Genomic DNA, 27,354 nt, shown 5'->3' on the forward strand with positions numbered 1-27,354 from the left:
CGTCCAAGAGACCCAAACTGGGAACAAGCTGTAGGCCGCTGCGGTCTCTAATTAGGTCACCCTGCTGAGGTTAACAAGACAAAACATAACATCCAAGCCTTCCGTGACAAGGTTAGGTTAAATGACATTAGTCTCTGTAGAGTCAGTCTGTTGCTTAATAGATATATGCTGTAACTGGTGTAGCTTTATATTGCATCACATTACAGATTTGGATGGTCTTTTAACCCTTTACAATTGGCTGTACACAAACACAGGCATTCCTCCAAATCAACAGAAGATCTTATTTGACAGAAATGAAAAAGGGACAAGAGGAATGGGCTGTTTAGAATGAAGGAGAAAAGGTAAAGAATAAAGAAAGAGAAAGGGTAGCAAATATTTCCTGCCAGACTGCATTACATATGGTTCCCATAAATATATGGAGATGCTGGTATATTGGTGCCCCGCAGTAAAAATAGCCCTGTTTCCTAAGGGAAGTGATGACGTCCAAAAGCCTGCCTGCATCAGCAGGAACTGTTATCGCCGTCGCCGGGTAGAAAGGAGGCAGGGCATTGGCCATCAGTTGCCACGGCAACACTGACATGCAGTGACGCAGGTGAGCGTTGTAGAGAGGGAGAGAGGCTGTGATTGGGTGCGAGGGGGTAGTGTGTGTGTGTATAGAGGGGGTGAAGGAAGATGCGTGGGTGGCAAAGATGGAGACAATAGTTATGAGATGACCCCCCCCCTTATCCAGTCAAAGCCAGTTGATACAGTTAACATTTCAGTTCAGCAGTTACTGCTGATATGATTAGTATGCCCCTTGAGCCATGAATTGAGATGCAGAACAAATTGTATTTTTTCCACTATGAAACAAGCTTCTTGATATTTATGCATTTCTGTTGAAATAATTTATCCTATATTTAAGCAGGAAAGCTGTGGTTTAGACTCAAGGACATAAAGACTGTGGAACAATAAAGATACAGAATCAGGTACACACAGACAGTTACTATTCATCCAATATAATTTGAAGGGACTTTGTAGGGAGACACCATCCAACCCTGTCATTATCATTCCTTTTATCACGCTGTCATCTGAGACATCCATCACTGTTGTGCTATGAGTTTGTGGCAGGTAGTTATGTTGGTGTGGATTGAATCGGTATGTTTTTATTGTACCTATGCAATATGTGTTTACTGTCTATGAGGCTCTGTACAGATTGTTGCAAAACATTTCCTTGAAAAAGGCACATTGCTTTTAAGTTTAGGATTAAGCATGAAAACATAAATTATAAAAAATACTTAAAGACCTTTCCATATCAAAAGTGCTTGGATTGTCAGTCCAGGAAGTGTATCTGTGGTGACACCTTGTGGCTTTTATAGGAACTCAAAGTGTATAATCTCAGTGTGCTGTAACAGTTCTGTCAACATATTGGACTGCCTATTTTTGTTGCATGCAAAAAACACAGACAAGACGATTGAATGTTTGGAGGTGGCTGGATTAGGGCAAAGGGTTATAGCTGACGATACTGAGTAAAGACTTGAATCGACCCTTTGGAACTATTTTTGATTTGAAATATTTTATTCAAATACAGTCTTTAACAAAAATGTTTATTCTCATGTCTTCTCTTGTACATAAATTACAACATTGTCTTGATGTAAAAAATGAAAAATAAAATCCACAAACATAAAACCCTAGGATACATACATGAGACTAAATGCCAAAGAAAGCTTTTGCAGAGATTCTTGTAGACATGTTCCATAATATAAATCAGCAACTACAGTTCACATTCAAATTACTTGCTAGGTGTACTAAAGATAACTGTCAACAAATATTATATCATAAACTGAAAAAAATGGCTCTGAAGACAAAACAAAAAGACAAAAGTAAGATTAAAACATTTTTACCCCAAATTGTTGTTTCCAAAATACAATTTTTGAGTTCACAATGAAAGTATGGTCAACCACACACAACTATGACAAGCTACCAGTGTGAAATACCCTCAACTCATTAGATTGATTTGAGTTACTCTCAAAACTCTAGACCTCCTTTCTTTCGTTTTTCCCTCTGTTCAGTTCTGGATCTCAGTGCTGGTTCTTCACACCCTGAGGTTTACCAGGTTTTTTGTTGTCTGGCTGCTGCTGTCCTCTTCCCACCCCTGGCATACCTCTCCCACGGCCGCCAAACAGTCCTACACACAGGACAGCAAAAACAAACACACTGTAAAGCAAGAAAATGCTGTCATAAAAAAGGAGTCAGGTGGCTGAGCGGTTAGGGAATCGGGCTAGTAATCAGAAGGTTGCCGGTTGATTCCCGGTCATGGGCAAGGCACTTCACCCTACTTGCTTTGGGGGAATGTCCCTGTACTTACTGTAAGTCGCTCTGGATAAGAGCGTCTGCTAAATGTAAATGTCATATTTTATCCCCCAATTCCTATCGTTTATTAATCAAGGTTATCATGGTTTGTGACATCATATCCACACCACTTGTGCCGCCCCTTAAAAAAATATGTATATATCTGGGGGGAATTTAAGTTCCAGGTGCCATATATATGAGGTCCTATACCAGAGACTGAGTGAACCGCAACCCGAAAAGCACAGGTGTGCGTTTGTGTTACCTCTGCCGGCTCCACCGCCGCGACCCTTGCCCTGCTGTTTGTTCTGCTGCATGCCGCCTCGCCCACGGCCCTTGGACACCACCTCCTCCTTCACCATGTCGATGATCTCGTCGGGGATACGCAGATACTTGATGGTGCTCCCTCTGATATAGCACTCAGGCATCCTCCAAAACTTATCTCCATCCTAAAACCATGACAGTGTACTGTGAGGGTTAGACACAGAACTGGCACCATCAAGTGGCTTTCAATGGATCTATCCTTTATTTGTGTCCATTATTTTATTATAGGTTGGATGACTTGAGTAATATAGTACTGAAATTTGACTTTACCCTTGAGGTGCAGATTACTTCTCTCAAGTTGATGTTCATCCAGTTGTCGCAACTGACCAAATGTCCGTTGTACGTCTCTCCATTCTTCAGTTCCACCAGCTGACATGGGGAAATGGAACAAGTTATAATCCAGTTATGACCCAAACTTACCTTTTCAAATCAGATGAAGGCATATTTTAAACACATTGTTGCAATCTAATAAACGCAAATGGTTATGTATGATCTAGGGATGAATCTCCATGTTGTCTTTACGACTCAACTATACACGCATAGTCAGAGACAGCTTTTAAATCAACTTTACCATAGGGTGGTTCTGCGCAGTCTTCAGCAAAGAAAGAGGTAGCTGTTGAATTGATTAATCACACCATTAGCCATCCTGCCAACCATATAACTCGCTAAAATTGTAGATATTTTATAGTTAGAGCTAGCTAGCTAGCTAACCAACAAAGCATGCTTTGGTAGACAGTTAACTTCGAAGCAAGTTTTGACTGTCTGTCTATGTGCGCCCTAGCACAAGTGTAGCTAGGTTGGTAACTAGATTTAAACTAGCAAGCTAGCTAAATGTACAAGGGCTGAACGAGCTAATACTAGCAGATGCATGGATAGCTACTGTAGCAAGCTATCGCAGCTAGCCTACATGGCAGGCAAACTGAAACTGACTTTCGCTACGTCCAAGCAACCAGGATTCCTCACAAGTAATTACTTACCTAACGTATCCCTAACATAGGAATTAACCTATCAAAAATGTAAGGCTACTTACCATTCTAACTGATTATTTTAACAACTTTAGCTAGATTTAAAAGCTAGCTTGCTGTTTCCCTCTTCATAGGTTGGTGGAAGTTTTTCCCGAGATGTCAATAATTCTGGCCAATTAGGCGACGGTAATGGTTGGTGATGGGCGGGACATCCGACTCTTTTCCCAAAGAGGAAAGACATAAAGGTTTTGTGTTAACACAAGCGGTGTGGACTGGAGGAGACCACAATCAGCTGTGAAAACAGCCTCGACCCAGCCCTACACAAACAAAATCTTTCTTATAAAAAATAACTAGCTCGTCGTCTTTATTCAGCTAGTGAGAAGATGGACAATAGTTCGCGGACTGTTGTTGTAACAGGTTAGTAAATGTTATGTTGAACTATTGCTGGAGTAACTACATTTCGGCTGTGAACAAAGCCACTCTGAAGTGTGTAGAAAAGTTACGTGAAACTGCGGCGGATATTTTGCAAAGCTAGTTACACGAATTGCTAATACAGTGTCTGTCAATGTAGATATTTTAGTTTTATCACATTCCTCTGGCTGCTGGTATAGTCTACGTGGAACCGTACGTTGGCTTCCAAATATGCGCATGACAGTAACAAAGTGTTCAACTAAGATCGCTTAGATGACCCCTTGACGTGCACTTTAGCCGGCAGTGACACGTATTTTGACGAATTAATGCGTTTCTTGATTTCTAGTGCCACACACATCTCAGTACACTTTAATTAACGTTTTAATGTCTTCTAAAAAAAATTGTCCAACTTCAGTGTATTTCATGACCAAGTTCACTGTCTATTAACTACAATAAAGACACAGCTGGTTAGCTAGCTCGTTCACTTGTCCCCCAGACACAAAGGCCTGTTGAGGAGTGTGGTCAGTGGATAAAAGATCTGTAGATTGCCTGGGAATAGGGGCCTTCACAATAGAGAACTGGCTTGCAGCTGCCGACCTCAATCCCCCCTTTCGTCAGACACTTCCCAGGGTACCCAAGGGAACATGTCGGTAGCCCATTTTTTTTACACAGGGAAGCAAACCTTTATTTGACCGTAACATCTACTGTATATTAACTACTACCATGGCCAGCCTTTGGGTTTTGGGGGCCCTAAATACAATTAGTGTATGGGGCCCTTTTGATTTTACACACATTTTTGTTGTTTTTTACACATTTTTGGGAGGGGGGGGGGGCGAACTAATCGTGGGGCCTTAATCAAATTTCCTGACTACTACATACATTTTTCACCAAATATGTATAATTCACTTAATATGTGTATATATGTTTAAAGAAAACCCATATGTTTAAAAAGGCATACATTGTATTGTGGCACATATTTTATGGAATAAAAGCAAGCAATTGAAGGTTCTGTACTCAAGTAGTTTTTAAATATATTTTAATATATTTTTCAGGGTTTGGGCCATTTGGAGAGCACTCAATCAATGCCAGTTGGGTTGCAGTGCAGGTATGAATACCCCTACGTATTGAAAAAGCTTTTATTTTAACATGATGTCATCCTCATCAACCTGTCTTTTATGTCAGTCAAGTGCTGTTTGCATTTCAGACACCATTGGCAGAACACTTGTATATTGTATGTTTATGTATTGTATGTTAGTTAAATGTGTTGTGTGTACATATAACATGAAGCCATCCACACAGCAGGCAATAATAATTGTTCAAATTTATATTAAAAAATTGCTTCTCCCCTATGTGTTTAACTTTCAAAAGTTACTTTTAGGTACAGTTGGTGAAGAAACACAAAATTCTCTTTGTAAGATCAATGTTTACATAATTGACAATAGAAAAGAGATTGCCTAGCCCTTGCATTGCGTTGGTGAGAAGTCATGGTCATGAGTCTCTCTCTAAGCCACCCTGCTAAAGGAGAGATACGAAATAAGGCTGAGTATGGCAGAAGTAGTGGTAAGATTCTGCATGGGCATATTGGAGAGGGACAATAGTTGTCAGGGTGTCTAGACGGACTTGATAAGGATATTAAAAGCAAACAATAGGGTCCTTTGTGGCAGGGTCAGGGATGTGGTCAAACAACCCTCTTTTCAATATTAATAGGGGTCTGGCCAGATGCCCTTTGTAGAGATTGGGAAGCCGTCTGTTAAAGTCATACCAATTTATCTTACTCAACATAATCATTCCCTTTTGAATTTGGATTTGTTGGCTTGACTGTTTCCGTTTTCCTGTCAAAAAGAGATCAGCTTGCAAATCTGATTAGGTCCAAGAAAATGTTAGGTTACTTAAATGTGTAGTGATTTCAATCCACTTATCACGTACCAAAGACAAACTTATCCTTTAGTATCAGTTACCTCCTCACAGTTTCTGTGTGTTTTTTTGTTTTATTTTTATTTAAAGGAACTGAAGAAGCTGGGCTTGGGTAATGACATACTGCATGTATGTGAAGTACCTGTGGAGTATCAGACCGTTCAGAGTTTGATACCTTCACTATGGAAAAAGTATCATCCACAAGTAAGATAAGATCATCTAATTTCACCTCTTCCTGGGCTACTTCATGTCATTTCATGTTAAACGTGGTTTGTCCTGCAGCAGTTAGTGAATTGAATACCATGTTCTTTTGTTCTCCTTGAAAACAGTTAGTTGTTCATGTCGGAGTGTCTGCAATGGCAACGACAGTTACGCTGGAAAAGTGCGGTCGTAACCATGGCTACACAGGCTTGGACAACAGCAGCTTCTGTCCAGATTCACAGTGTTGTGTTGTGGGAGGTCCTGATTGCATTGACTCTGTTATTGACATGGAATCTGTCTGCAAGAGAGTGGCGGCCACAGGCTTAGGGGTGGCTGTGTCCGTCTCCAAAGATGCTGGAAGGTAAATATCTACTTGTTTAGTTGTGCTTGTGATATATTTCAAAGCCGTAACATTTACAATGTTGTGACCAGTCAGTTCTTCTAATGATTACCACAGCTAGAATGGCCACAATAATTAAGATGTGGTCATGAGAGAGTAGTATTGTACATATTAGTAGTAGTAGTAGTAGTATATATATATATATATATATATATATATATATATATATATATATATATATATATATATATATATATATATATATATATATATATATATATATATATATATATATATATATATATATATATATATATATATATATATATATATATATATATATATATACATACACACACACACACACACACACACACACACACACACACACACAGGGTATTTTAATTTTGAAGTATACTGTAGTACAGTACATACAGTTCAGTACAGAGTCATATTTTCTAGCATCTCTCAACGCCTTCTCGTCCTTATCTCTCCTTAACAGATACCTTTGTGACTTCACCTACTACACTTCCTTATACCTGAGCCGTGGACGATCTGCATTCATCCATGTCCCCCCCATAGGGAGTCCCTACAGTGGGGAAATCCTGGGCCGGGCCCTGCAAGCCATTGTTCAAGAAATGCTGGACCTGCTGAACCAAGCAGAGGGGAAGATCCACTGCCAGCATGTACATTAAGTGACCCACTGAAGCCCGCCAAGCCTCTACCCCACTAACATACAAGACTAATTGCACTTAACCCACAAGAAGCCAAATTATGTTTTTCTTTATTGTATCCTTGTCAGTAATTTCCACAAGTGCTTAACTCTGTACTTTTGTTTTGTTCAGTGTTTTTCACACAGCGGCTAATGATTGGGAAGGGTCAAGCGAATTGGGTTGAGAGTAGTTGCGTGCTCAGTTTTGACTTACATCCCACCTTATGTAGATTTGAGAAATTGTTCCGAAACACTGCCCTTTTACCTTTGTGTACTCGCATGTTTCACTTGAATTACAAGAAAACCTATATACATGCGTTTTCTTTAATTATTTGACCACTGTTAATGCTCAGCTTCTTCTTCAATCAGATTCATTCATTAACTCTCATGCATATACAAACTTACTGATGTAGTCTCTAATGTAACTTTTATTGTAATATTCTAGTTTTAGGATTACTGCAATACCTATGTTCTTATACTCTATTCTCTTATAGAGGTAACATTTGAAAATGAATTTGGCCCCAAGGTTGTTTTATACCTCCTTTCTGATAAAATACTTCTTCTTTAATGTAAAATGAGATGGGCAGTACTTGATTATTCATATTCATATTTCTCTATTCATATTTCTCTATCAGTTCACTATGTATTGATTCAAACTATCATGGCTCATTGAATCCCATGTATTTCAGATATTTTGTCACACATTGCATTGAACATATTGAACTTGTAAGACACATTCAAGTAGCACAAGAAGTAGCACAGTAAGAATCACAGAGATGATTTGTTTAGCTTTTACTGTAAATTGAAGTGATGAAATGGTGCTGTCTTAAGGCATTGAGGCCTAGATGTTTTATAAAATATTTTATCTTTGAGCTGCAAATTGCATATACCATTGGCATAGTTTCTTCTCAACATTGCTGTTGCAGTTGCTGTTCTTATATTCTTTTTTTAAGTACTTTGCAAAATCTTGCAGTTTTATATTGGTGACTTGTTTCTGAGTCATTTTTCTTTATAAGAAGTTGTCTTCCTTTACTAAGGTCATTTATATCAGGGAACATGTTGGTTCTTAGTCATAATGTCAAACCCTTATTTCCCAATTCTGACTAGATGTAACACACCCAGACATCTATACCTATGAGATTATATTTGAAAATATATATACTGTATTATGGTTTATAAATAAATAGCTTTGATTTGCCAACTTTACCGAATCATTTAATTTCAGTTACCAATTCTCAATACTTAATTTTATTACGTTTGGAAGTTAATAATTGGGACTTGGACACTGTGAGGCACTTTCGATTTTATTTTATCAACTGGATTGACACAACTTCCTGTAAAAGTTTTTGAAACTTTACTTGTTTTATAGTAAACTGTTGTTTTGTAGTTGTTATTGTTGGTCTGATCTCTCTTTGACTAGCCCATGTCTGAAAAGGTTAATTATTTGAATCCACAGATTATTATTTCACGTCTTTAAGTTTGAGTTGATTCCTTTTTCCTATCTCTGAAAATAAGTGATAAGATGACAGGATTGAGAACAGATGTACATGATTTCACCTATTTACTCGTGTCAAATCATAATCAAAAGTGGAAAGAAGAATACATTTCATGTGTTGAAAAGGCACCTCTGTCAAATGCTACAGTTAGTGGTAGATAACAGCATCAATCAGTGAGTCTGTCCTTATTTGTTTAGAGAAGCTTGACTAAACTGCATATCCCTATAAAGAACTAACTGTGTGCATCCAAATTCGTATTGCCGATTCAGAGCATTGTAGTATACGTTTGTGTTTGTTTTTGCTGTATTGTTTTAAAACTTAACTCCAATTGCCTACCTGGGTCAAATTACTCACTGTTCATGTTTTATTTTATACCGTTGAATGAAATGAGGAAATATTATTGAGATTCTGTTTTTTGTTAGGAAAATTGTACATGGTCATCAGGGAATGTCATTCAAGGAAAGCTTGCAGGTTTTGCTGAATATATGAAATGGCATGCTCTTAAACTGACCTTGCTCTCAACAAACAGACATAAAAGCCTTAACCCATGATGTTTCTTCAGTGTATGTTTTCATTTACACTTGACATCTGACCTGTGCCTTGACCTTGTTGAAATATGTTGTTATTGCTAAATCCACACAGTTACCAAAAGTCAGTTTTTCAATAAAAGTGAGGCAACATCAGGCCAAAATGTGTACCACCACCTAAATGGTCCTTTGAGCATTATTGATTGTCCATACCATGTTTTCATATTAACATGGCCTTTTTTATATGAGTTTATAATTGTTTTACATGATATGAAATCATGAAATCTTGCTAACCTGATCAATCTTCAGGCAGTGTCTTGGTTTACTAGTTTTTTTGTCTTACCTTCACGTTCTGCTAGTATTTTTTGAAGTGACTGTATATGTTGTTTATGTAAACAGAATGCAATTTAATTGCAGATGAGGTTGATACAGTATTTGCATGACGAAAAACAACTACACAACGACTGGAGGGACCAGGCACACAAATCTGTGTATGCGTCATATTACACTTGGTGTGTTCTTCGTCCTCATGTTGTGCGGCGCTAGGAAGTTCGTCACAGTTTGCTTTTGGAATTGAGGCTCTCGAGCTGTATTTTCGCTTTAATTTCTCGTGTGGTTCAGAACTTGTTTGGGTTTAAATCCAGCTTAGAACTGCGAATGCAAATATCCGAATTGATAAACATATAATTGAGATTCTTGTTAATCGTTATTATTGTTCCGGAATTCGTTTAGACAGTGCAACTTGTGTCGAAATGAGTGTGGAGGCGTACGGGCCGAGCTCTCAAACCCTCACCTTCCTGGACACCGAGGAAGCGGAGCTGCTTGGAGCAGATACCCAGGGCTCGGAATACGAATTTACCGATTTCACCCTACCAAGTCAGACGCAAACTCAAGGACAAACCCAAAGCCAGTTGGACAATCAGGTAATTATAATGTTGCTGGCTAGCTTGCCTGCCACAGGGAAACGGGTATGGAGGCCAGCTAACGTTAGCTACACGTTAGCTAGCCATGCTAGCTTGCTTGCCACCCGCCTTAAGAAAATCAACACGTAGCGACAAGCTAGCATGATAAGTGCTAGCGTAAGTCTGCTAGCGTTAGCTAGCTGTACCGCGGTCAATGTTGCTAACAACAGAGATGGCTAACTTTAATTAGCAAGTTGGGTAATTTTAGGTTGACTTATTTTAAATGTTGAGCTTTCAATTTAAACCGACATTGGCTAGCTAGCTACGATCCATTGTAAAGTGTTCATTTATTTTTTAAAGAAATGTAATCCGAGTTAGTAAGAGTTAAGAGTTTCTGCAGTGTTGTTCCCATCCTGTGTCTGATCTCTTGACAGTGCAGTCATGGTTTATCTTTGTTGCTCTGTCTAAAACAATTTCCCTGTAATTATATCGACACAGGTGAATGGTCCTGATGATGGTCTTCACAATGGAGGTGTGGATGACTCTGTTGCCAAGGCAAGCCAACTCCTTGCTGAGCTGAACTTTGAAGAGGACGAAGAAGATACCTACTACACCAAAGACCTCCCACTGCACGCCTGCAGGTAAGGCAAAACCATTCTTAATCCCTTGGCTAGGCCAACTATTATTATGGGCATATGTTTTCCAGCTGAGGTGCTTGACAAACTGGAATAGTTACATGGATGTTACATAGGTTTTAACAATACATGTAAACGTAAAGGATGTTTGTATTTTGCTCTTCTTTGGTAAATGTGGAAAATGCTAAGGGGTTGTCATGGTTGTTTTGTCACTGATCATAATATGTAACTAATGTTAATATTTTGCATTGTATTATAGTTACTGTGGTATTCATGATCCAGCATGTGTGGTGTACTGCAACACGAGCAAGAAATGGTTCTGCAATGGACGTGGCAATACATCTGGCAGGTACCGTACCCAAATCCACTTGTGATCATGCGGCCGTGCGTTCACCCTGTCACGCGCGAAAGGTGGTTTGATTGGTCGTTTTTTTGATTCAGCCACATCGTGAACCACCTGGTGAGGGCGAAGTGCAAAGAGGTGACGCTGCACAAAGACGGGCCGCTGGGCGAGACGGTGCTGGAGTGCTACAACTGTGGCTGTCGCAATGTCTTCCTCCTGGGCTTCATCCCAGCCAAGGCGGACTCTGTGGTCGTGCTCCTGTGCAGGTAAATGTGGGCTGTGACACAATTATTCATGATAATCAGGGTTTCCCGCAGAAAATGTGTTAGTTAAGGTGGTCGGGTGGGGTTTGGCGTCAGACCGGGGTTTGTTTGTGCGATAGACTAATGCGTTCTGCAGAGAAGGGAGACTGGCGTTGGTCACGGTTCGGAATGAAAGGGAGAAAACAGGACAGAGTAACACGGTGGATATTGTTCAAAAAAGTATTTTTATAAAAAACAGTTTGAATTTCATTTAATTTTTTTACGACGTAGTTAAGGCGGCAGGCGTGTGTTGCTCAGGCGGCCGCCTTAATTGAAAAGTGCTGCGGGAAACCCTGATAATAATAATAATAATAATAATGCATATGTGGGTAGATGAAGGGAAGAATTGCCTCTGTTTTTGTTTTTAGTGTTTACTACATAATTAAATAGTCCTATCAAGTGGTTATCTTCCATGGGACACCCCTCTTACTAATTCCCTTTTTTCTCTGATCATCCTTGTCCCCCACAACAGGCAGCCATGTGCCAGCCAGAGCAGTCTGAAGGACATCAACTGGGACAGCTCCCAGTGGCAGCCACTCATCCAGGACCGGTGCTTTCTGTCTTGGCTGGTAAAGATCCCCTCTGAGCAGGAGCAGCTGAGGGCTCGCCAGATCACCGCCCAGCAGATCAATAAGCTAGAAGAGCTCTGGAAGGTAGGCTTCAGAACCCCAAAATAGATGAGGCACGCTGTGTGATTTGAAAGTCAGCGGTAGAGCATTTGTGTTCAGATCGAGAGGTCATAGGTTCGAATCCCCACACTTTACATTGCTTTGGATAAAAACGTCTTCAAAATATATAGATCATAAGAACACGCTATACTCATGATACATTAATACATCTCTGGAAGAATAATGTATGAATTAAGAATAATGTATGAAATAATTAACAGTTAAGGAGTAAGATCAATCATAGTTTTTAAGTGGTGGGCAGCACTCCCAATACTCCAAAGGCAAAATTGGAAAAACTATGATTTAAATGTAGAACTCCGAAGGATAAAATTGTGGCATGTTTTTTGGGGGGTTGTTGTTGAGAAAATTATGAAATAACAACATAGTGATTTAGGAGGATTCCCGTAAACATTTACATTGTCATTTAGCAGACACTCTTATCCAGAGGAACTTACAGTAAGTACAGGGACATTCCCCCCGAGGCAAGTAGGGTGAAGTGCCTGGCCCAAGGACACAACGTCAAAATGCATGACCGGGAATTGAACCGGCAACCTTCTGTTTCATAGCCTGATTCCTTAACCGCTCTGTCATCTAAACCCTGCGTCTCCTTCAGGACAACCCCACAGCCACCCTGGAGGACCTGGAGAAGCCTGGAGTGGACGAGGAGCCCCAGCACGTGTTGCTGCGCTACGAGGACGCCTACCAGTACCAGAACATCTTCGGGCCCCTCGTCAAACTGGAGGCCGACTACGACAAAAAGCTTAAAGAGTCCCAGGTATGTCGCCTTCAGATGCACTCTTTTCGGTTTGGAAGTTGTTTACTTTTGAGTCTGTTTCAGTTTTGAAAAAGCCTTTTGTTGGCTTTTTTTCTTAATAGCAAGCAGATTTTATTTTAAAAAGTGGAATACTATGCAATTCATCCAAATTAAGCACATCGTTCAAGGGACAGTGCATGTTCAAGGAAATGGAATCTGTTTGAACACAGCAGGGTTTGTTTTGCCTCGTGTTATTAGCTTACTGCAGTCTGACTAATTTGTCCTATTTTCTTTCCCTTTGTTCTGATCCACAGACCCAAGACAATATAACAGTCAGGTGGGACCTGGGACTGAATAAAAAGCGGATTGCTTATTTCACACTGCCCAAGACGGACTCAGGTGGTAATTCTTTCAGCTTACTATCTGTGTACCAGTGGTTCTGACTTAAAACCACTGGTACCACTGGTCTTGACATAGAACCCCAACATCGCACGCGTCCCATACCTGCATCCCCTGGTGGTGTGTTTGTGTTTGTTTGTGGTGCTGTTGTCACATACCGGTATTGTATATCGTCACCTCATTCCAAACCCCTTATTCCTTTTTCTGTTATCGCTCTCTATAATTTGGCGTTGGAGCGGAGGGTTTCCTAACTTGTCTCTGCTCGTCGTGGGGTTTGTCCCTCCAGATATGCGCCTGATGCAGGGAGATGAGATTTGTCTGCGCTACAAAGGAGACTTGGCCCCACTGTGGAAAGGCATCGGCCACGTGATCAAAGTCCCTGACAGTATCCTTTTTCTTTCTGCAAGGACTCATTTTGAAGAGCTCGGCTCTTCACTATGATTTGTGCTTGCATGTTTCCACTTCTCTTTTCCTTTTTCTTGTGCCACCCTCTCAGTGTGGGCACGGTTTAGGGAGAAGGGACCATCTCGCCCACACACACCCGGTGCCAACTATGGGTTGTAGTTTATACCACTGTTTAAGAACAGCCTCAGGGGGTCCTTTATGTTGTCCAGTTGAGATACACGCCACAGAAACATGCACATTTTGATGGTGACAAACATGCCGGGTGGGGATGAAGGCCACCTCTTAAATCCTAAAGTGAGAATCCTAAAGTGAGCTATTTAAAATGGCCAGAATTCCATGTTTAACCAGGAAGATGAGAAGGTTCCAGGCCCCTTAACTTGGACGTAGCCAAAATGTTCAGTCCACCAGTTTTCATTACAGGTTATAAAACACTGATAAAGGGACACCTTCCAGATACTCTGCTCCTTTTTCTGCCTTCACTACTATTAGCCACACTGTGCTGTTTCTACTCTAATTCCACAAAGAGGAAAGGCTATTTTGCTGTACTGATTTCCTTAGCACCCTTTGTGAAAGACTATGGAGATGAGATTGCTATTGAGTTGCGCAGCAGTGTCGGAGCCCCGGTGGAGATACCCCATAATTTCCAGGTGGATTTTGTCTGGAAGTCCACTTCCTTTGACAGGTACGCAAATGCGCTCCAAACTCAATCCCCAGAGACAACATAACGAGTAGATATTGGCTTAAATCTATTGTTTGCTTTTGAAAAAGTCTCCCAAAATGGTGGAATTGTCTTCTGCGTTCTTCCAGGATGCAGAGCGCCCTGAAGACGTTCGCCGTAGACGAGACTTCCGTCTCAGGCTACATCTACCACAAGCTGCTGGGCCACGAGGTGGAGGACGTCATCATCAAGTGTCAGCTGCCCAAGCGCTTCACTGCCCAAGGTCTGCCTGACCTCAACCACTCCCAGGTCAGTGCCCCCTGAACACTACGTTGGCGTTCAACACCTCCATTTTGAATACATGACGAAGGTGACACATCACAAAAAAATAGCAAGACATGTGTTATTTTTAGTGGCTAAAGATGGGCTTGATGTGAGGTTTGACTGCTATCTGGTTGTTTTCCTAAGTGCTGTGGCTTGAGCTTAGGTTGACATGTGTTTTGTTACAGGTGTATGCAGTGAAGACTGTGCTGCAGAGGCCCTTGAGCCTCATCCAGGGGCCCCCGGGCACAGGGAAGACTGTCACCTCTGCCACCATAGTGTACCACCTCGCCAGGCAGGGCAATGGGTAAGACCTAAGACCAGTAGTCCAATAGGCACCTTCTTGACAGGCTATCATGATTTATTGGTTTGTTGTTCTTCTCGTAATGTATGCCTGCCTTATTAACTTTTTATAGCCGAGGATGCGGCCGATTAAATATACTTTTCTTAATAAAGAAGTTGGGGAGACAGATTTGTTGTTTTCAATACTATGTAAGGAAGTCATAACCCTCTGAATTGTTTGTTTGTTTTCTTCCATTTTAATGGGTTTTCCTGGGAGTTTGTCTGTGTCTTCCTTGAGGGTTTAGGTTGGTTTAACCCTCTGCGGCATTGCTTGTGAAAAAAGACAGAAAAGCGCTGTAGAAATGAATGACATTTGATTGGGATGGTGTGCTGTGGTGCAGGCCGGTGCTGGTGTGCGCTCCCAGCAACATCGCCGTGGACCAGCTGACTGAGAAGATCCACCAGACGGGCCTGAAGGTGGTGCGGCTCTGCGCCAAGAGCAGGGAGGCCATCGACTCGCCCGTCTCCTTCCTGGCCCTCCACAACCAGATCAGCAACATGGACAGGTGCGAAACGCAGGCCTTATTACGGCAGTTAGTTAACTTTATCTTTCCATTTGAGTCTTCATCGGGAAGCTTTTATTGAGGTAATTGAGTCAAGTGTCTTGACTCACCCACATTTCCATATCTCTGTCTCTGCATATCAACCGTAGACTAGAAAGAAAAAAAGGAGGGTACAATTGTCCCAACATTTATCCCATTTTTTGCCATCGTCATTTGCACAACCTGATTGAACTTTACTTAAATGTGATTATGTGTACTAAACCCGCTGTGCTTTGTGCCTGCTGCCCGTCGCAGTATGCCAGAGCTGCAGAAGCTCCAGCAGCTGAAGGATGAGACCGGAGAGCTGTCATCCGCAGACGAGAAGCGCTACCGGGCCCTGAAGCGCACCGCAGAGCGGGAGCTGCTCATGGTGAGGACGGATTAGTCATTGTTTCTTCCCCCCACGTTGCCAGTTGGCAGCGATCTTTCTAACCATCTGTGTCGTCCTGTGTGGCTGTGGTTGTTTTATTTTATTTAGTAAAGGTTATAAGCGGTTTAAAAGTGGTTTAAAAGACTGGAAGTGGGGGTACAGTGTAGGCTGAGGACTAACCGTACGGGGCCGGGTTTGAATCCGTCCTTGGCCCCTCTGCGGCATGTCTTCCCCTCTCTCTCCCTGCCTTTTCCTGTCACACTTCACTTACAAACTGTCAAATAGAGAAAGAAAAATGCAAAATGTATATGTCTTAGAAGAAGAACAAAAATCAATGAAGGTGTATGCCACCTGTCCAAGCTGCTGTACACATGGGTGGATAGGAAATACAAAATGTTTTCACTGGATGTGTGCTGTGTCCATAAAAAAAAAAGTTTTATTCACCACGATGTTCTAACCCCCCTCACTCCACCATCCATCCTGTCTCCCCAGAATGCTGACGTGATCTGCTGTACCTGTGTGGGCGCCGGGGACCCCCGCCTGGCCAAGATGCAGTTCCGCTCCATCCTGATCGACGAGAGCACACAGGCCACGGAGCCCGAGTGCATGGTCCCTGTGGTGCTGGGGGCCAAACAGGTACACCACAACACTGATCTGCGCCTGCTCTAGACACACGCCACAAACAATTTTTTCGGCGTCAGAAAAGACCGTCTGCGATGGACGCCAGAGAACCTTCTCTGCGTCGTTGTTTAAGTCGTTTTAATTTTTTATCTAAACAGTTGAATGAAATCTCTCTCCCCTCCCGTCCTTAGCTCATCCTTGTGGGAGACCACTGCCAGCTGGGCCCGGTGGTCATGTGTAAGAAGGCGGCCAAAGCGGGCCTGTCCCAGTCCCTGTTTGAGCGTCTGGTGGTTCTGGGTATCAGGCCCATCCGTCTGCAGGTGCAGTACCGCATGCACCCGGCCCTCAGCGCCTTCCCCTCCAACATCTTCTACGAGGGCTCCCTGCAGAACGGCGTCACTGCTGGTGAGCAATGGGGAAGGTCCCACTCCTTTTAGAAAATCAATTTAGCCGAGCCTATGATGGAGTCATATCCACGTTCAGGGAATTTGCTTTGAAATGTTGAGCATAGCATCTATTAAATGTCCAGGTCCTCTACAAACGTGGTATTATAAATTATAATGTAAAGGATGCTCAGCAAAACCAACAAACTTGTTTCAGCTGAGAAGTATATGTGTAGTTTAAAAGGCATTTCATTTGTCACCATGTTTTCTTTGTACCAGACCTGTATTGGATTTTATTTTATTTTTTTACAAGCAGTAGTTCTTGTCCAAGACAGAGGAAGTCAATACCTAAACTTCCACTGTTTGTCCTCTGCAGCGGACCGTATCAAGAAAGGTTTTGACTTCCAGTGGCCGCAACCAGACAAGCCCATGTACTTCTATGTGACCCAAGGCCAGGAGGAAATTGCTAGCTCTGGAACTTCCTACCTGAACAGGCACGTCGAACTGTTCTGTTGTTTTGTTTTTTTTCTTCTACAAAACACAACATTGAATTATTATGGTATTGATTTAAACTCATGGGGAATTTTGCCCTCGCCGTGCAGGACTGAGGCAGCCAATGTGGAGAAGATCACCACCAGGCTGCTGAAGGCGGGAGCCAAGCCCGACCAGATAGGCATCATCACTCCGTACGAGGGCCAGCGGTCCTACCTGGTCCAGTACATGCAGTTCAGCGGCTCTCTCCACACCAAACTCTACCAGGTACAGCTTTAACTGTGTGTGTGTGTTGTGAAAGCTATCAAGAACCCTTTGAGGTCAGTGGTGATATGATAAACTGTATCGATGTGTCAACCACCTATTTAAATGACTTTTGATTCATTCAGGTGAAGCTTTTATCCAAAATGACGTGGAGTAGAACATTATGGGTTAAAAGTGCATAGATTTAAGTAGTATTTTGTTGGTCAGAGGAAGAGTTGTTTATTTACCATGCACAGTGCAAAGTCATCTCAGCAAGCAGGCACGGTGCAACAATTGTAATGTCTGTGTTGTGTTCTCTATCACAGGAGGTTGAGATTGCCAGCGTTGATGCCTTTCAAGGCAGAGAGAAAGATTTCATCATCCTGTCTTGCGTCCGAGCCAACGAACACCAGGGCATCGGTTTCCTCAACGATCCGCGCCGACTGAACGTGGCTCTCACTCGAGCAAGGTAACCACATGGAACTTTTCCTGGTTATTCACAATCTGTATGAGTTCTGTCATTAAAGAGGCTTGTGATTGTAGTGAATAAACCATGAGAAGAAAGTACTTTCATGCACGAAACAAGAGGATTTGCTAGATCAGTGGTTCTCAACACTGGTCCTACCCCCTGTCCTGCATGTTTTAGATATTTCCCTGTTCCAACACACCTGATTCAAATGAACGGTCGTTAACAGGCTTCTGCATAACTAGATAACGACCCATTCATTTGAATCAGGTGTGTTGTAGCAGGGAAACATCTAAAACATGCAGGATAGGGGGTCCCTGAGGACCAGGGTTGAGAACCACTGTGCTAGATTGTAGTCAATTTTCATAAACAAATCAATGTATTTCTATACAATGTATTTGCATATCCCTTTTACAATTAATGTCACAGAGGGCTTCGCATACACCCATAGAACTCCCCCTTAGCCAATCTAAACCCTCAAGGAAGACAAGGAAAAATTCCCAGAAAAAAAAAAAAAAAATTGAGAAAAAACACTCCTTATCCCCCGATAGGTTGCCTCATCGACAGTTTTGTTGACTGTGTGTGTGTGTTGTATCCAGGTATGGTGTGATCATCGTGGGGAACCCCAAGGCCCTGTCCAAGCAGCCCCTGTGGAACCACCTGCTGAACTACTACAAGGAGCAGAAGGTGCTGGTGGAAGGACCCCTCAACAACCTGAGGGAGAGCCTCATGCAGTTCAGCAAGCCCCGCAAGCTGGTCAACACCATCAACCCTGTACGTATAACCCCCCCACCCCCTTGATATATTCCTCCCCCCCAACCAGCAATGTAATAATGACGAGTGTGACATATGTGTGGCTAGCAGATATGTGTTGCTCCCCAGGGAGGCCGTTTCATGAGCACTGCCATGTACGACGCCCGCGAGGCCCTCATCCCAGGGTCGGCCTACGACCGCAGCAGCGCAGGTCAGCCCAGTCGCCTCTCTGTTCAGTCACAATTTGGAACGTTTTGCCCCCTCTTTCTGTCAAATATTTTCGGACAAAATGTTACAAACGCGTGCGACAATAGTCAATCTTCACTCTGAGGTGGTTTTAACTTACCAACTGAGACGTCAGGTGTCGTGTGTGTAATACGATCCTGTGGGTTTTGCTTTCCCAGCGCGGGGTCCATCCAACATGTACTTTCAGACCCATGACCAGATAGGCATGATCGGAGCTGGGCCAGGGCACATGGGAGCCATGAACCTCCCTATCCCCTTCAACTTGGTGATGCCCCCCATGCCTCCACCAGGATATTTGGGCCAGACCAATGGCCCTGCAGCAGGTGAGGGAAAACAGTTTTCCAGGAAAAGTTGTTGCTTTTCAATTCCAACATAACCCAGCATATCTTTCTACAAGGCGAGTGTTTCTCCTGACAGTCTGATTTGGTCTTTCCTGTATTTTCCAGGTCGCGGGGCTCTGAAGGGCAAGGTCGGACGTGGCGGACGCCAGAGGAACCGTGGCATGGGTAACCATGGCACCGGGCAGGGCAACGGGCCCAACAGCCAGGCCAGCCAGGACGGGGCTTCCCAGCCCTTCTCCCAGGGCCCCCTCACACAGGGCTACATATCCATGAGCCAGCCCTCGCAGATGAGCCAGCCCGGCCTCTCCCAGCCTGAGCTGTCCCAGGTATCCACACTGCACACGCTTTCACCTCACTTCTAGGGAGTCCGGTGGCTTAGCGGTTAGGGAATCAGGGCTAGTAACCAGAAGGTTGCCGGTTCGATTCCTGGCCGTGCCAAATTACGTTGTGTCCTTTGGCAAGGCACTTCACCCTACTTGCCTCGGGGGAATGTCCCTGTACTTACTGTAAGTCGTTCTGGATAAGAGCATCTGCTAAATGACTGAATGTAAGGCCTTGGCACATGTGGTTGTTTGTGCTCAGTGTCTGAAACATCACCAAGGAGAGATGATGATGATTGTATGGATGATATTTTTCGGCAGGGGTCAGTAGTGAGATACTATAGCACTTGTGTCTTATCATAGACTTAATGTTATTTTAATTTCTTATTTTACAGGACAGCTACTTAGGCGATGAATTCAAATCCCAGATTGACGTGGCTTTGTCCCAAGACTCTACTTACCAGGGCGAGCGTGCATACCAACATGGTGGGGTGACTGGACTGTCACAGTACTAGAGTGTAAGCGCACTGGTTTTTGTTTTCATCTTTCTGGCCGGAAGACTTTGTGTTGGCGAACTGTATCGTAAACATCTTGTTTGTTCTTTTCCCATAGGTTGTTGGAAGAGGGGAGCTAGGCTTCAGCAGAGCTTAGTTCGTCAGCATTTTAATCTGGGTAATGATAAAAACAAAAAATGGATACCTGTTTTCCTCTGCTACAACTGAAGCACCACCGTGTGAAAGCAACAGGAGAGAGAAATCGACCAATCACGAGCGAGAGAGAGAGAGAAGAGGCGTCAGAGAACGAAAACAGACGGGCAGGAAGAGCGAGGACGAGCGCGGGAGCAAGCGACCACCGCAGGAACACGGGGGACGTGGATGAGGGCAGGAAACGGACGAAGGCAGGAATCGGACGAAGGCAGGAGCTCAAGCTGCCGCAGGGGGAAGACGAAGAAGACCTGGTGGGGTCTCGCGCAGGGAAACGCAACGAGGCACATCTCCCAACGAAAGTGGCCCACCACCCCCCCCCCCTCCACACACCATCACTACCGTCTCCACTCTCGCACCTCTGAGGGGAATGGTCTGCTCGGGGGTAACTGGGGAAGGGCTAAGTTCTCAAGCAATTTGGTGAGTGTCCCGCTCTTGAAAGGAGGAGAGGGGGATGAAACCGGGGAGGGGGTGTGGATCGCCGACAAGTAGGCAACGCAGGTAATCCTCACCTCAAAGTTGATTGGTTGTCCAGCCTGTTTGAAGTCCAGACTCATTTAGCATTCGATAGAAGTGAAAGCAGAGTGGTGGCTGTGTTCTCCTGGACCTGGGATCTCATCAGTGGGCCTCCGCAGCCTCCGTAGGAGCAGTCGAGGCCTCTCGTCATCGTTCAGCTTCTGAGTTGACACGGTTTCTGCGCTTAAAGTCTGATATTAAAGAACTTTGAATTGAAATGCCTTTGATTGCCTTGGGAACCATTGGCTTTTTCAACAGGTCTTTAAAACAAAAAAAGGTGGTTGACTACAAGTCTATGGTGGAGTGGCATGGGGATTTCAGACGAAAGTTTCTCAAGATATGAATTGTGGATTAGAGAGATCCATAATCGTGAGACTGATATATATTTTTTTTTCTTTTTCGTTTTTTGAAGTACCTTTCTTATTGCAAAGCACAAAAGCAAAAAAAAAATACAAAAAAATATCTAACTATCAACAATGACCAGCATAGAATATATGATAAAAACAAGGCCTGTTGTAATATTGGGCGGGGACATTTTTGATGTTTTTATTTTTATGCTTTGTATGCTTAGCAACTGCTTTGAAGAAGGTCTTTATTTGGGGGCTGTGAGGGTCTCCCATGTGGAAAAACTGTCTGTCTGTATGAATCAAGCCCCAGTAAAGAAAAAGATGTGAAAGGCAGATAATAGAACCTGTATAAGGCTACACATGCTTTTGTGATTGTGGTTAATTGAAAGAGGTAGGCGCATACAAATACCAAACAGGTTGAAAAGGAAGGTGGCTCAAGGATGTGGTCAGACTAATATAGCCAGTACTGCATGAGCCCCTTAACCTCTAAAAGAGATTATTTAATCAGGAGTCATCAACTGTCACTCACGGTTCGGTGTTTTTGTATGGAGGCTACATAAAATGTACTTGTAGAGGTATCTCACATCCATATGAGCCATTTCAAATAACATTGGACTGGTGCTGATTCCATAAGTTTATTGAAAAAGGATTTCTTACGTCATTCTCACAATAAGAGTGAGTATCTGAACCGGTGCCTATAAGAACTCGCTTATCTTCAGGTGTAAAAAGCAGCACACATATGAATGTAAGGAAAAACCTATGCCAGCATATGTTAACCTCACAACCAATATTACCACACGAGGAATACAAAAACAAGCTCCATAGGCCCCAGAGATGAACAAGCCGTGGTGTTGTGGTCTCTGTTGGGACGCACTGAGGGAAGCCACCTTCCTTCTCTGAGTTGGTATGAATCCTGGCTGGTTGAAGTGCTTTGCTTTGTACTTTTTATTTTGTGTTTTTAAAAACAATGTCACCTTCCCTATAGTTGATCCCTCATAGATGTTTTCCATCGTATCGGTATGGCTTTCTGAACACACCCCACCCTCCCTTTTTGTGAATTATGTTTAACGTCAACCTTGAGCTCATTCCATTTGCCCAGTGGAACTATTAGCTTCTGTGTGCCATGTTGTGAGCTGGGTAGATTGTAGTCCCCTTTTTGTAGTTTTTACTGTTGTATTTTGTTTTGAGTAGCTTAGTCAGTGATGAAGGGGATGAGGTAGCAGTTATGGTTTACTTTTTGTTCCAGATACTCCTTCAACTGTGGATGTTTCGGATTTGAGGGTTCAGTCTTGTGTATCAGTTTTTAGAATGTTGCTTGCGGAACACCATGAGAATGTACTCATTTTACCACCTGCTTCCTTCCGTTTAAACTTCCACATAAAAAGGCCGTTAGCTTGATTTTAATTTCTGTGAATCCAAAACACATTGTTTGACAATCATGCTGTCACATACTAGCTATATATGGTTGAACAGTGTGTTTAGAAGTAGTATGTTACAAGATTGTGATTTCCGTGTTCACGTTCTTTTGTGCAATTAATTCATTTTCCATTTCAGGCCTATAGTACCCATCACTCATTTGAAAACAATCATACAGATAGTATAACTGTTTTCCTCTGGACCAAAAGAGATCCATGTTTTCTTTGCCAGAATGAGCTATAGTTGCCACAGAACTAAATGAAAGGTTTGAAATGCAGGCAAGAACCAGGCAAAGAAATGTTTTGACAGTTTTAGGGAGGCTACCATTGGCATCCACCTTACAGCCCTCTGAGTTAGAGTGCAAACCCTAGATTAATTGGACACGTTTCTGATAAGGGTACATGATTTGATCTTACTTGCAGTAAAGACTAATCAAGACGATTCACATTGGGATTAAATTCTTGTAAAACTGAACGCATCAATAAAGTTTGATTGTCACCAATTTTCCCATGTATTGTGATTTATTTAAACTACACAAGCCTAAAAGAGAAATACCAGAATATACTATGGCACCATAGGTGGAAAAATTCATGATCAAATATACAAAAATATACACATTCATTTACAATTAGGTGTTATGTTGACTTTGCAGCTTTTTTCTTTTGGATATGTTTACTCTTCATCTGTTTCTTTTTCAACATTCCCTGTTGTTTCTTCTGAATCGTTTCTTGAATCCGCTCCTTAAACTTTCTTTTTTCACTACGGATCTTATCCAGTTCCGCCTTTCTCTTTGCCTCCAAGTCTGGATCCTGATCAACAGGAATGTAAGTTGACACATTGAAAGAGAGAATTGGGTTGTACAGATCATTGTGAAGGCGTCATACTTTCCTGAAAAGCCTAAAATCTGTTTAATCCATATCAAAACACTGGATAAATCATTGGAAGCTGCTATGTTTAACAGAACACGTACTTTCCCTTCCAGGATCATCTGTTTCCTTTTGTTGATCTCCTTCTTCTCATCAAAATCTGTAGACTCAAGTCTCTACACAAACACGGAAAAGAGAAACAGCACTTAATTACATATGAAGCCACACAATGATGTTGAAGTTGATCTGAATGTATTTTCTGATGGGCCTTACGATTTCACACTCTCTTCTTGTCACATTGACTTGGGTGAGGATCTTCAGCACATCTTTCTCTTCAACTGAATATTCACTCAGCTTCGTCTCTAAACCAACAAAAGTAGAACTCATGAAATGTGTACAGTTGCCTACAGATGCTTAACATGCTTAGTGTGACATACTTTTTTAATACCGTTGATGGCAATCACAAACACTATCCTTTCCATTTAATTAGAAAGCTTAGATGATCGACGTAACTTAAGACCGAAGCCTTATAAGGTTCACGACTTAACGGCTGTTGACAGATATGGTTGCTGTGGTTACATGTTACATTCTACATACTAGTTTATAGATGGATAGAAACAGCCTTACGAATCTGCTCCTCGATGGACTGGACCAGGTGGATGTCATACTGAGTCACCAGAGTGATTGAGACACCATTCCTTCCTGCAGAGGAAACAGGAAGTTGTTATGCATATTTACTCAAATGGGTAGTCGACACGTAAAAATACAGTAACTACAGAGCTCTGTTACCTGCTCTGGCTGTTCTTCCAACTCTGTGGATGTAGATTTTTGGCAGACCTGGAGTGTTATGGTTGATGACGACCTGGACTGTTGGAATATCCAGACCCCTAGTCGTTTTTGAAATGGAAAAAATAGTTTCCAAAAGACAATGTATTACAAAGAGAAGGCTGGTCGGGTTTTGGACATATTTTCATGCAATCTTACCTGGCTGCCACATCTGTTGCAATGAGGATTTTGTAGACACTGGACTTGAACTTTGCTAGGTTGGTAAAACGTTGTTTCTTTGCAAAGAATAAGCACAACTTATTAAATACATTTAGAAGATCTATTATCCATCTACACTGTATATAAATATGCATTAGGTTTACAATAATAATTTTGCACATTCATTTTCACCGAACATATGATACGACGTTTTTTCTGTTAACAATTTACTTATCAAATGTATCTGGTATTTTTCTAATATACTCTCACGTACCTGCTTCATCATAGAATGTAAGGAAATGGTGGGGAAGTTGAACTCGCGGAGCATCATAGTGAGTATTTGACAATTTCTAAGGACAGATCAAGTTCAAGTCTTATTTGTCAGGTACACAGAACAACACAAGGTCAGACTGGGCACTGAAATCCTTAAGACAAGACAACTCAAGCACCTGGCATAACATCACATATAAGTACACAGAACATAATTTACATCTATGCTGAGGTTAAATAAGTGAAACTTCCTAAATATACAGATAGCAATAAATAATCGACAATACTAAATAAATAAATAGAATAGATCATTTAGATCACTGTCATTTGAACAAAAGGCTGTTTGTGAACATTTAATCTTTAGCATGTTTGTCATTTTAGGACAGACTAAAACAGTATGTGGCTCAAGAAGCTCTTACTTGCAGGTGCTGGTGAAGATCATGATGGACCAATCATCATGCTCGTCTTGGAACTTCTGGATCAGGTGCACCAGGTAGGCGTCTTTCACTTTCTCCGGGGTTAGGATGTATCTCTGATCCAACTCTTCAACCGTGCGTGTCCTAAAAGAAAAACAAACTACATTTATCCCTTTATTCCCAAACACTATATGAGTGGGTTCTGTGACTATCCCTTGAATCAAAGTTTTACTTATTCGAATAAATTCAATATGATCATAGGAGTTATTTTCTACGAGTCATTAGCAGAGATTAGTTCAATAATATAATTACTCAGATTTGCTTTCCCAGAAGAAGGGCTCGTTCATGGCGATGCTTTTGAGCTCCTGAAGAGTGTCTGTGAGGGTGGCACTGAAGAGGAGAGTCTGGCGTTTGGCTGGCACAGCCCCCAGGATCACCTCCAGGTCCTTGGTGAAGTCTGTGCAGCCCTGCTCCAGCAGGCGATCCGCTTCATCCATGATCTGTCACAAGGAAACACTGTCAGGACCAGTTGGGGTTCATGGTAACTACACCAGTAGTTAATTGAGGTTCCCCATTTTTTTTATATTGAAACAATTGAGTGGTGTATTTAAACAACATGACAACTTTTCTGACAGTAATGTCTCAAATGTTCGTAGAAGTGTTTCTGTCTGTACACCTCAGTCAAACCAACATGGATTGTTTAGCCGTCTCAGACTCACCAGAAACCTGATATTCTTGATGCTAAAGGTGTTGGAGCTTCGTATATGGTCTGCCAGCCGTCCTGGTGTGGCTACAACAATGTGAGGCTTATTTGACAACTCCAAGGCTTGAGTGATCATGTCTGTTGGCAAAGTAACATGGAAGTTTCAAACAGCGGTTTGACAGTCAAGGTTTAAGGTCGCTAGTGAGGTATCATCCTCTTTTCATAAAATCTTATAAGGCTTTACCCATTCCACCAACAATAATGCAATCCCTCAAGCCCAGCGGTTTGCCAAAGACTCTGAACTGCTCAGCAATCTGGTACGCCAACTCTCTGCAAAAAAAACCCTGTTCTTTTAATCATCAATACGTAAAGCTAGTCTTATCTAGCTTCATTTAAATACATAGATATTCTTATTTGACTGAATATACAAGTAATCTAACAAGCCAGATATCCACTGACCTGGTTGGCGTGAGCACGAGACAGAATATCCCAAAGGGATCCTCAGATAACTTCTGGAGCACTGGTAAAACAAACGCGGCTGTCTTTCCACTGCCAGTTTTAGCACAGCCCATCACATCCCGCCCTAGAAGAAAACCATGAGAATCCACAAAGTTGTTCGTTATCTACTGAATAATCAGCTAAACATTATTTCAAGAGGCTGTTAGGTCAAAATACGGCATTTTGTTTGAATAAAGTTTGTAAAAAGATTAGCTAGCTGGTCTTACCTTCCAAAATTGGTGGCACACAGTTCTCCTGGACGGGTGTTGGTTTACTGATCCCCAATTGTGTACATTGTTGTATCAACCAATTTGACAGCCCTAGAGCAGAAAACTCAGACATTTTTGCTAATTCTTAAGTCATCGACCAATTAAAATACTACGAAGTCACTAGTTTAGATCGAAATGAAAATAAAAATGATCCGCGGTAGTCACATCCTCGTGTCGACTCTCAATAGGCGCATGCTGATGACGTCAGCCCAGCGTCCCATTTCCAAAACTTGAAAGCTCACTCGTTAGTTGGTGCTGTAAGCAGGTGAATGAGGACTCATTAATACGAGTATTAATAATACTAAAAAATACAATTATCATACAAAAGAAAACAATTATAATTTCAAAACTTGCTAATTAAAAAATATTTCTGGATGTTGCTCCCACTAAATCCCTGTGGGATATGTCTATTGGCAAACATACCATTCTTGGAGTCTTGCTTTAAGTGATGTCATACGCCTACAGGAGTGAATACATCTGGGGAATAACTGAAAAATAAGAATTATAGGCGTGAATACAAACAAATAAATTGGGCAAGAATAGTAATGTACGGGTATTGATGACACTGTACAATTATCCATGTTCTAGTGTAGATCGTTGCCATTACCATCTCTGTGATTTTCCACTGAAGGCGTCACATGGGA

At 42.1% G+C, this 27,354-nt stretch overlaps 4 protein-coding genes across 7 annotated transcripts; 2 read left to right on the forward strand and 2 right to left on the reverse strand.

Annotated features, from left to right (window-relative positions):
- Window positions 1-1,533: 1,533 nt before the first annotated feature.
- lsm4 (LSM4 homolog, U6 small nuclear RNA and mRNA degradation associated) lies at window positions 1,534-3,811 on the reverse strand. The gene is made up of 5 exons (XM_084676251.1): window positions 3,680-3,811; window positions 3,221-3,262; window positions 2,920-3,018; window positions 2,591-2,774; window positions 1,534-2,164 (listed from the first exon to the last, which is right to left on the reverse strand). Exons 1-5 carry the CDS (start codon window positions 3,680-3,682, stop codon window positions 2,058-2,060), a joined length of 435 nt encoding a protein of 144 aa, XP_084532377.1. The 5' UTR covers window positions 3,683-3,811; the 3' UTR covers window positions 1,534-2,057.
- A 33-nt stretch (window positions 3,812-3,844) lies between these two features.
- On the forward strand, window positions 3,845-9,237 carry pgpep1 (pyroglutamyl-peptidase I). Its single transcript, XM_084676250.1, has 5 exons — window positions 3,845-4,031; window positions 5,078-5,130; window positions 6,030-6,143; window positions 6,269-6,501; window positions 6,983-9,237. The coding sequence occupies exons 1-5, from the start codon at window positions 3,998-4,000 to the stop codon at window positions 7,173-7,175; spliced, it is 627 nt and encodes a 208-aa protein (XP_084532376.1). The 5' UTR covers window positions 3,845-3,997; the 3' UTR covers window positions 7,176-9,237.
- Window positions 9,238-9,765: 528 nt separating this feature from the next.
- upf1 (UPF1 RNA helicase and ATPase) lies at window positions 9,766-23,206 on the forward strand. Of its 4 annotated transcripts, none has more exons than XM_084675762.1 (24): window positions 9,766-10,138; window positions 10,616-10,758; window positions 11,012-11,101; window positions 11,194-11,361; window positions 11,870-12,050; window positions 12,679-12,840; window positions 13,134-13,221; window positions 13,505-13,603; window positions 14,182-14,305; window positions 14,431-14,590; window positions 14,791-14,909; window positions 15,286-15,450; window positions 15,742-15,856; window positions 16,349-16,492; window positions 16,669-16,882; window positions 17,237-17,354; window positions 17,463-17,619; window positions 17,922-18,064; window positions 18,661-18,835; window positions 18,926-19,025; window positions 19,219-19,383; window positions 19,507-19,727; window positions 20,117-20,239; window positions 20,334-23,206. In XM_084675762.1, exons 1-23 carry the CDS (start codon window positions 9,968-9,970, stop codon window positions 20,234-20,236), a joined length of 3,342 nt encoding a protein of 1,113 aa, XP_084531888.1. In that variant the 5' UTR covers window positions 9,766-9,967; the 3' UTR covers window positions 20,237-20,239; window positions 20,334-23,206. The 4 variants fall into 4 exon arrangements, with proteins under 4 accessions (XP_084531888.1, XP_084531890.1, XP_084531889.1 ...); XM_084675764.1 differs by having other exon boundaries at window positions 18,944-19,025; XM_084675763.1 differs by having other exon boundaries at window positions 14,197-14,305.
- On the reverse strand, window positions 23,207-26,915 carry ddx49 (DEAD (Asp-Glu-Ala-Asp) box polypeptide 49). Its single transcript, XM_084675766.1, has 13 exons — window positions 26,669-26,915; window positions 26,403-26,526; window positions 26,188-26,273; window positions 25,960-26,081; window positions 25,553-25,740; window positions 25,244-25,384; window positions 24,829-24,904; window positions 24,555-24,631; window positions 24,360-24,457; window positions 24,198-24,272; window positions 23,844-23,932; window positions 23,675-23,746; window positions 23,207-23,513 (listed from the first exon to the last, which is right to left on the reverse strand). Exons 1-13 carry the CDS (start codon window positions 26,781-26,783, stop codon window positions 23,340-23,342), a joined length of 1,437 nt encoding a protein of 478 aa, XP_084531892.1. The 5' UTR covers window positions 26,784-26,915; the 3' UTR covers window positions 23,207-23,339.
- Between the last annotated feature and the right edge of the window lie 439 nt (window positions 26,916-27,354).

The sequence above is a fragment of the Hypomesus nipponensis genome, chromosome 16 (genome assembly GCF_054491055.1).
Source record: "Hypomesus nipponensis isolate SF chromosome 16, ASM5449105v1, whole genome shotgun sequence".
Classification (NCBI taxonomy): domain Eukaryota; kingdom Metazoa; phylum Chordata; class Actinopteri; order Osmeriformes; family Osmeridae; genus Hypomesus; species Hypomesus nipponensis.

Bases quoted from the DNA above. Each gene is read 5' to 3' on its own strand.
- upf1 (XM_084675762.1), top strand. From the start codon at position 9,968: ATGAGTGTGGAGGCGTACGGGCCGAGCTCTCAAACCCTCACCTTCCTG. The intron at 10,139-10,615 runs GTAATTATAATG...ATATCGACACAG, and splicing joins AAAGCCAGTTGGACAATCAG to GTGAATGGTCCTGATGATGG. The intron at 17,355-17,462 runs GCACGTCGAACT...CTCGCCGTGCAG, and splicing joins GGAACTTCCTACCTGAACAG to GACTGAGGCAGCCAATGTGG.
- lsm4 (XM_084676251.1), bottom strand. The intron at 2,775-2,919 runs GTAAAGTCAAAT...TCATGGTTTTAG, and splicing joins AAGTAATCTGCACCTCAAGG to GATGGAGATAAGTTTTGGAG. The intron at 2,165-2,590 runs GTAACACAAACG...TCCTGTGTGTAG, and splicing joins CGGCGGTGGAGCCGGCAGAG to GACTGTTTGGCGGCCGTGGG.
- pgpep1 (XM_084676250.1), top strand. From the start codon at position 3,998: ATGGACAATAGTTCGCGGACTGTTGTTGTAACAG. The intron at 4,032-5,077 runs GTTAGTAAATGT...TATATTTTTCAG, and splicing joins GCGGACTGTTGTTGTAACAG to GGTTTGGGCCATTTGGAGAG. The intron at 5,131-6,029 runs GTATGAATACCC...TTTTATTTAAAG, and splicing joins CCAGTTGGGTTGCAGTGCAG to GAACTGAAGAAGCTGGGCTT.
- ddx49 (XM_084675766.1), bottom strand. From the start codon at position 26,783: ATGTCTGAGTTTTCTGCTCTAGGGCTGTCAAATTGGTTGATACAACAA. The intron at 26,082-26,187 runs GTAAAGCCTTAT...CTTTGCCAACAG, and splicing joins CATTATTGTTGGTGGAATGG to ACATGATCACTCAAGCCTTG. The intron at 24,905-25,243 runs GTAAGAGCTTCT...ATCTGTCCTTAG, and splicing joins ATCTTCACCAGCACCTGCAA to AAATTGTCAAATACTCACTA.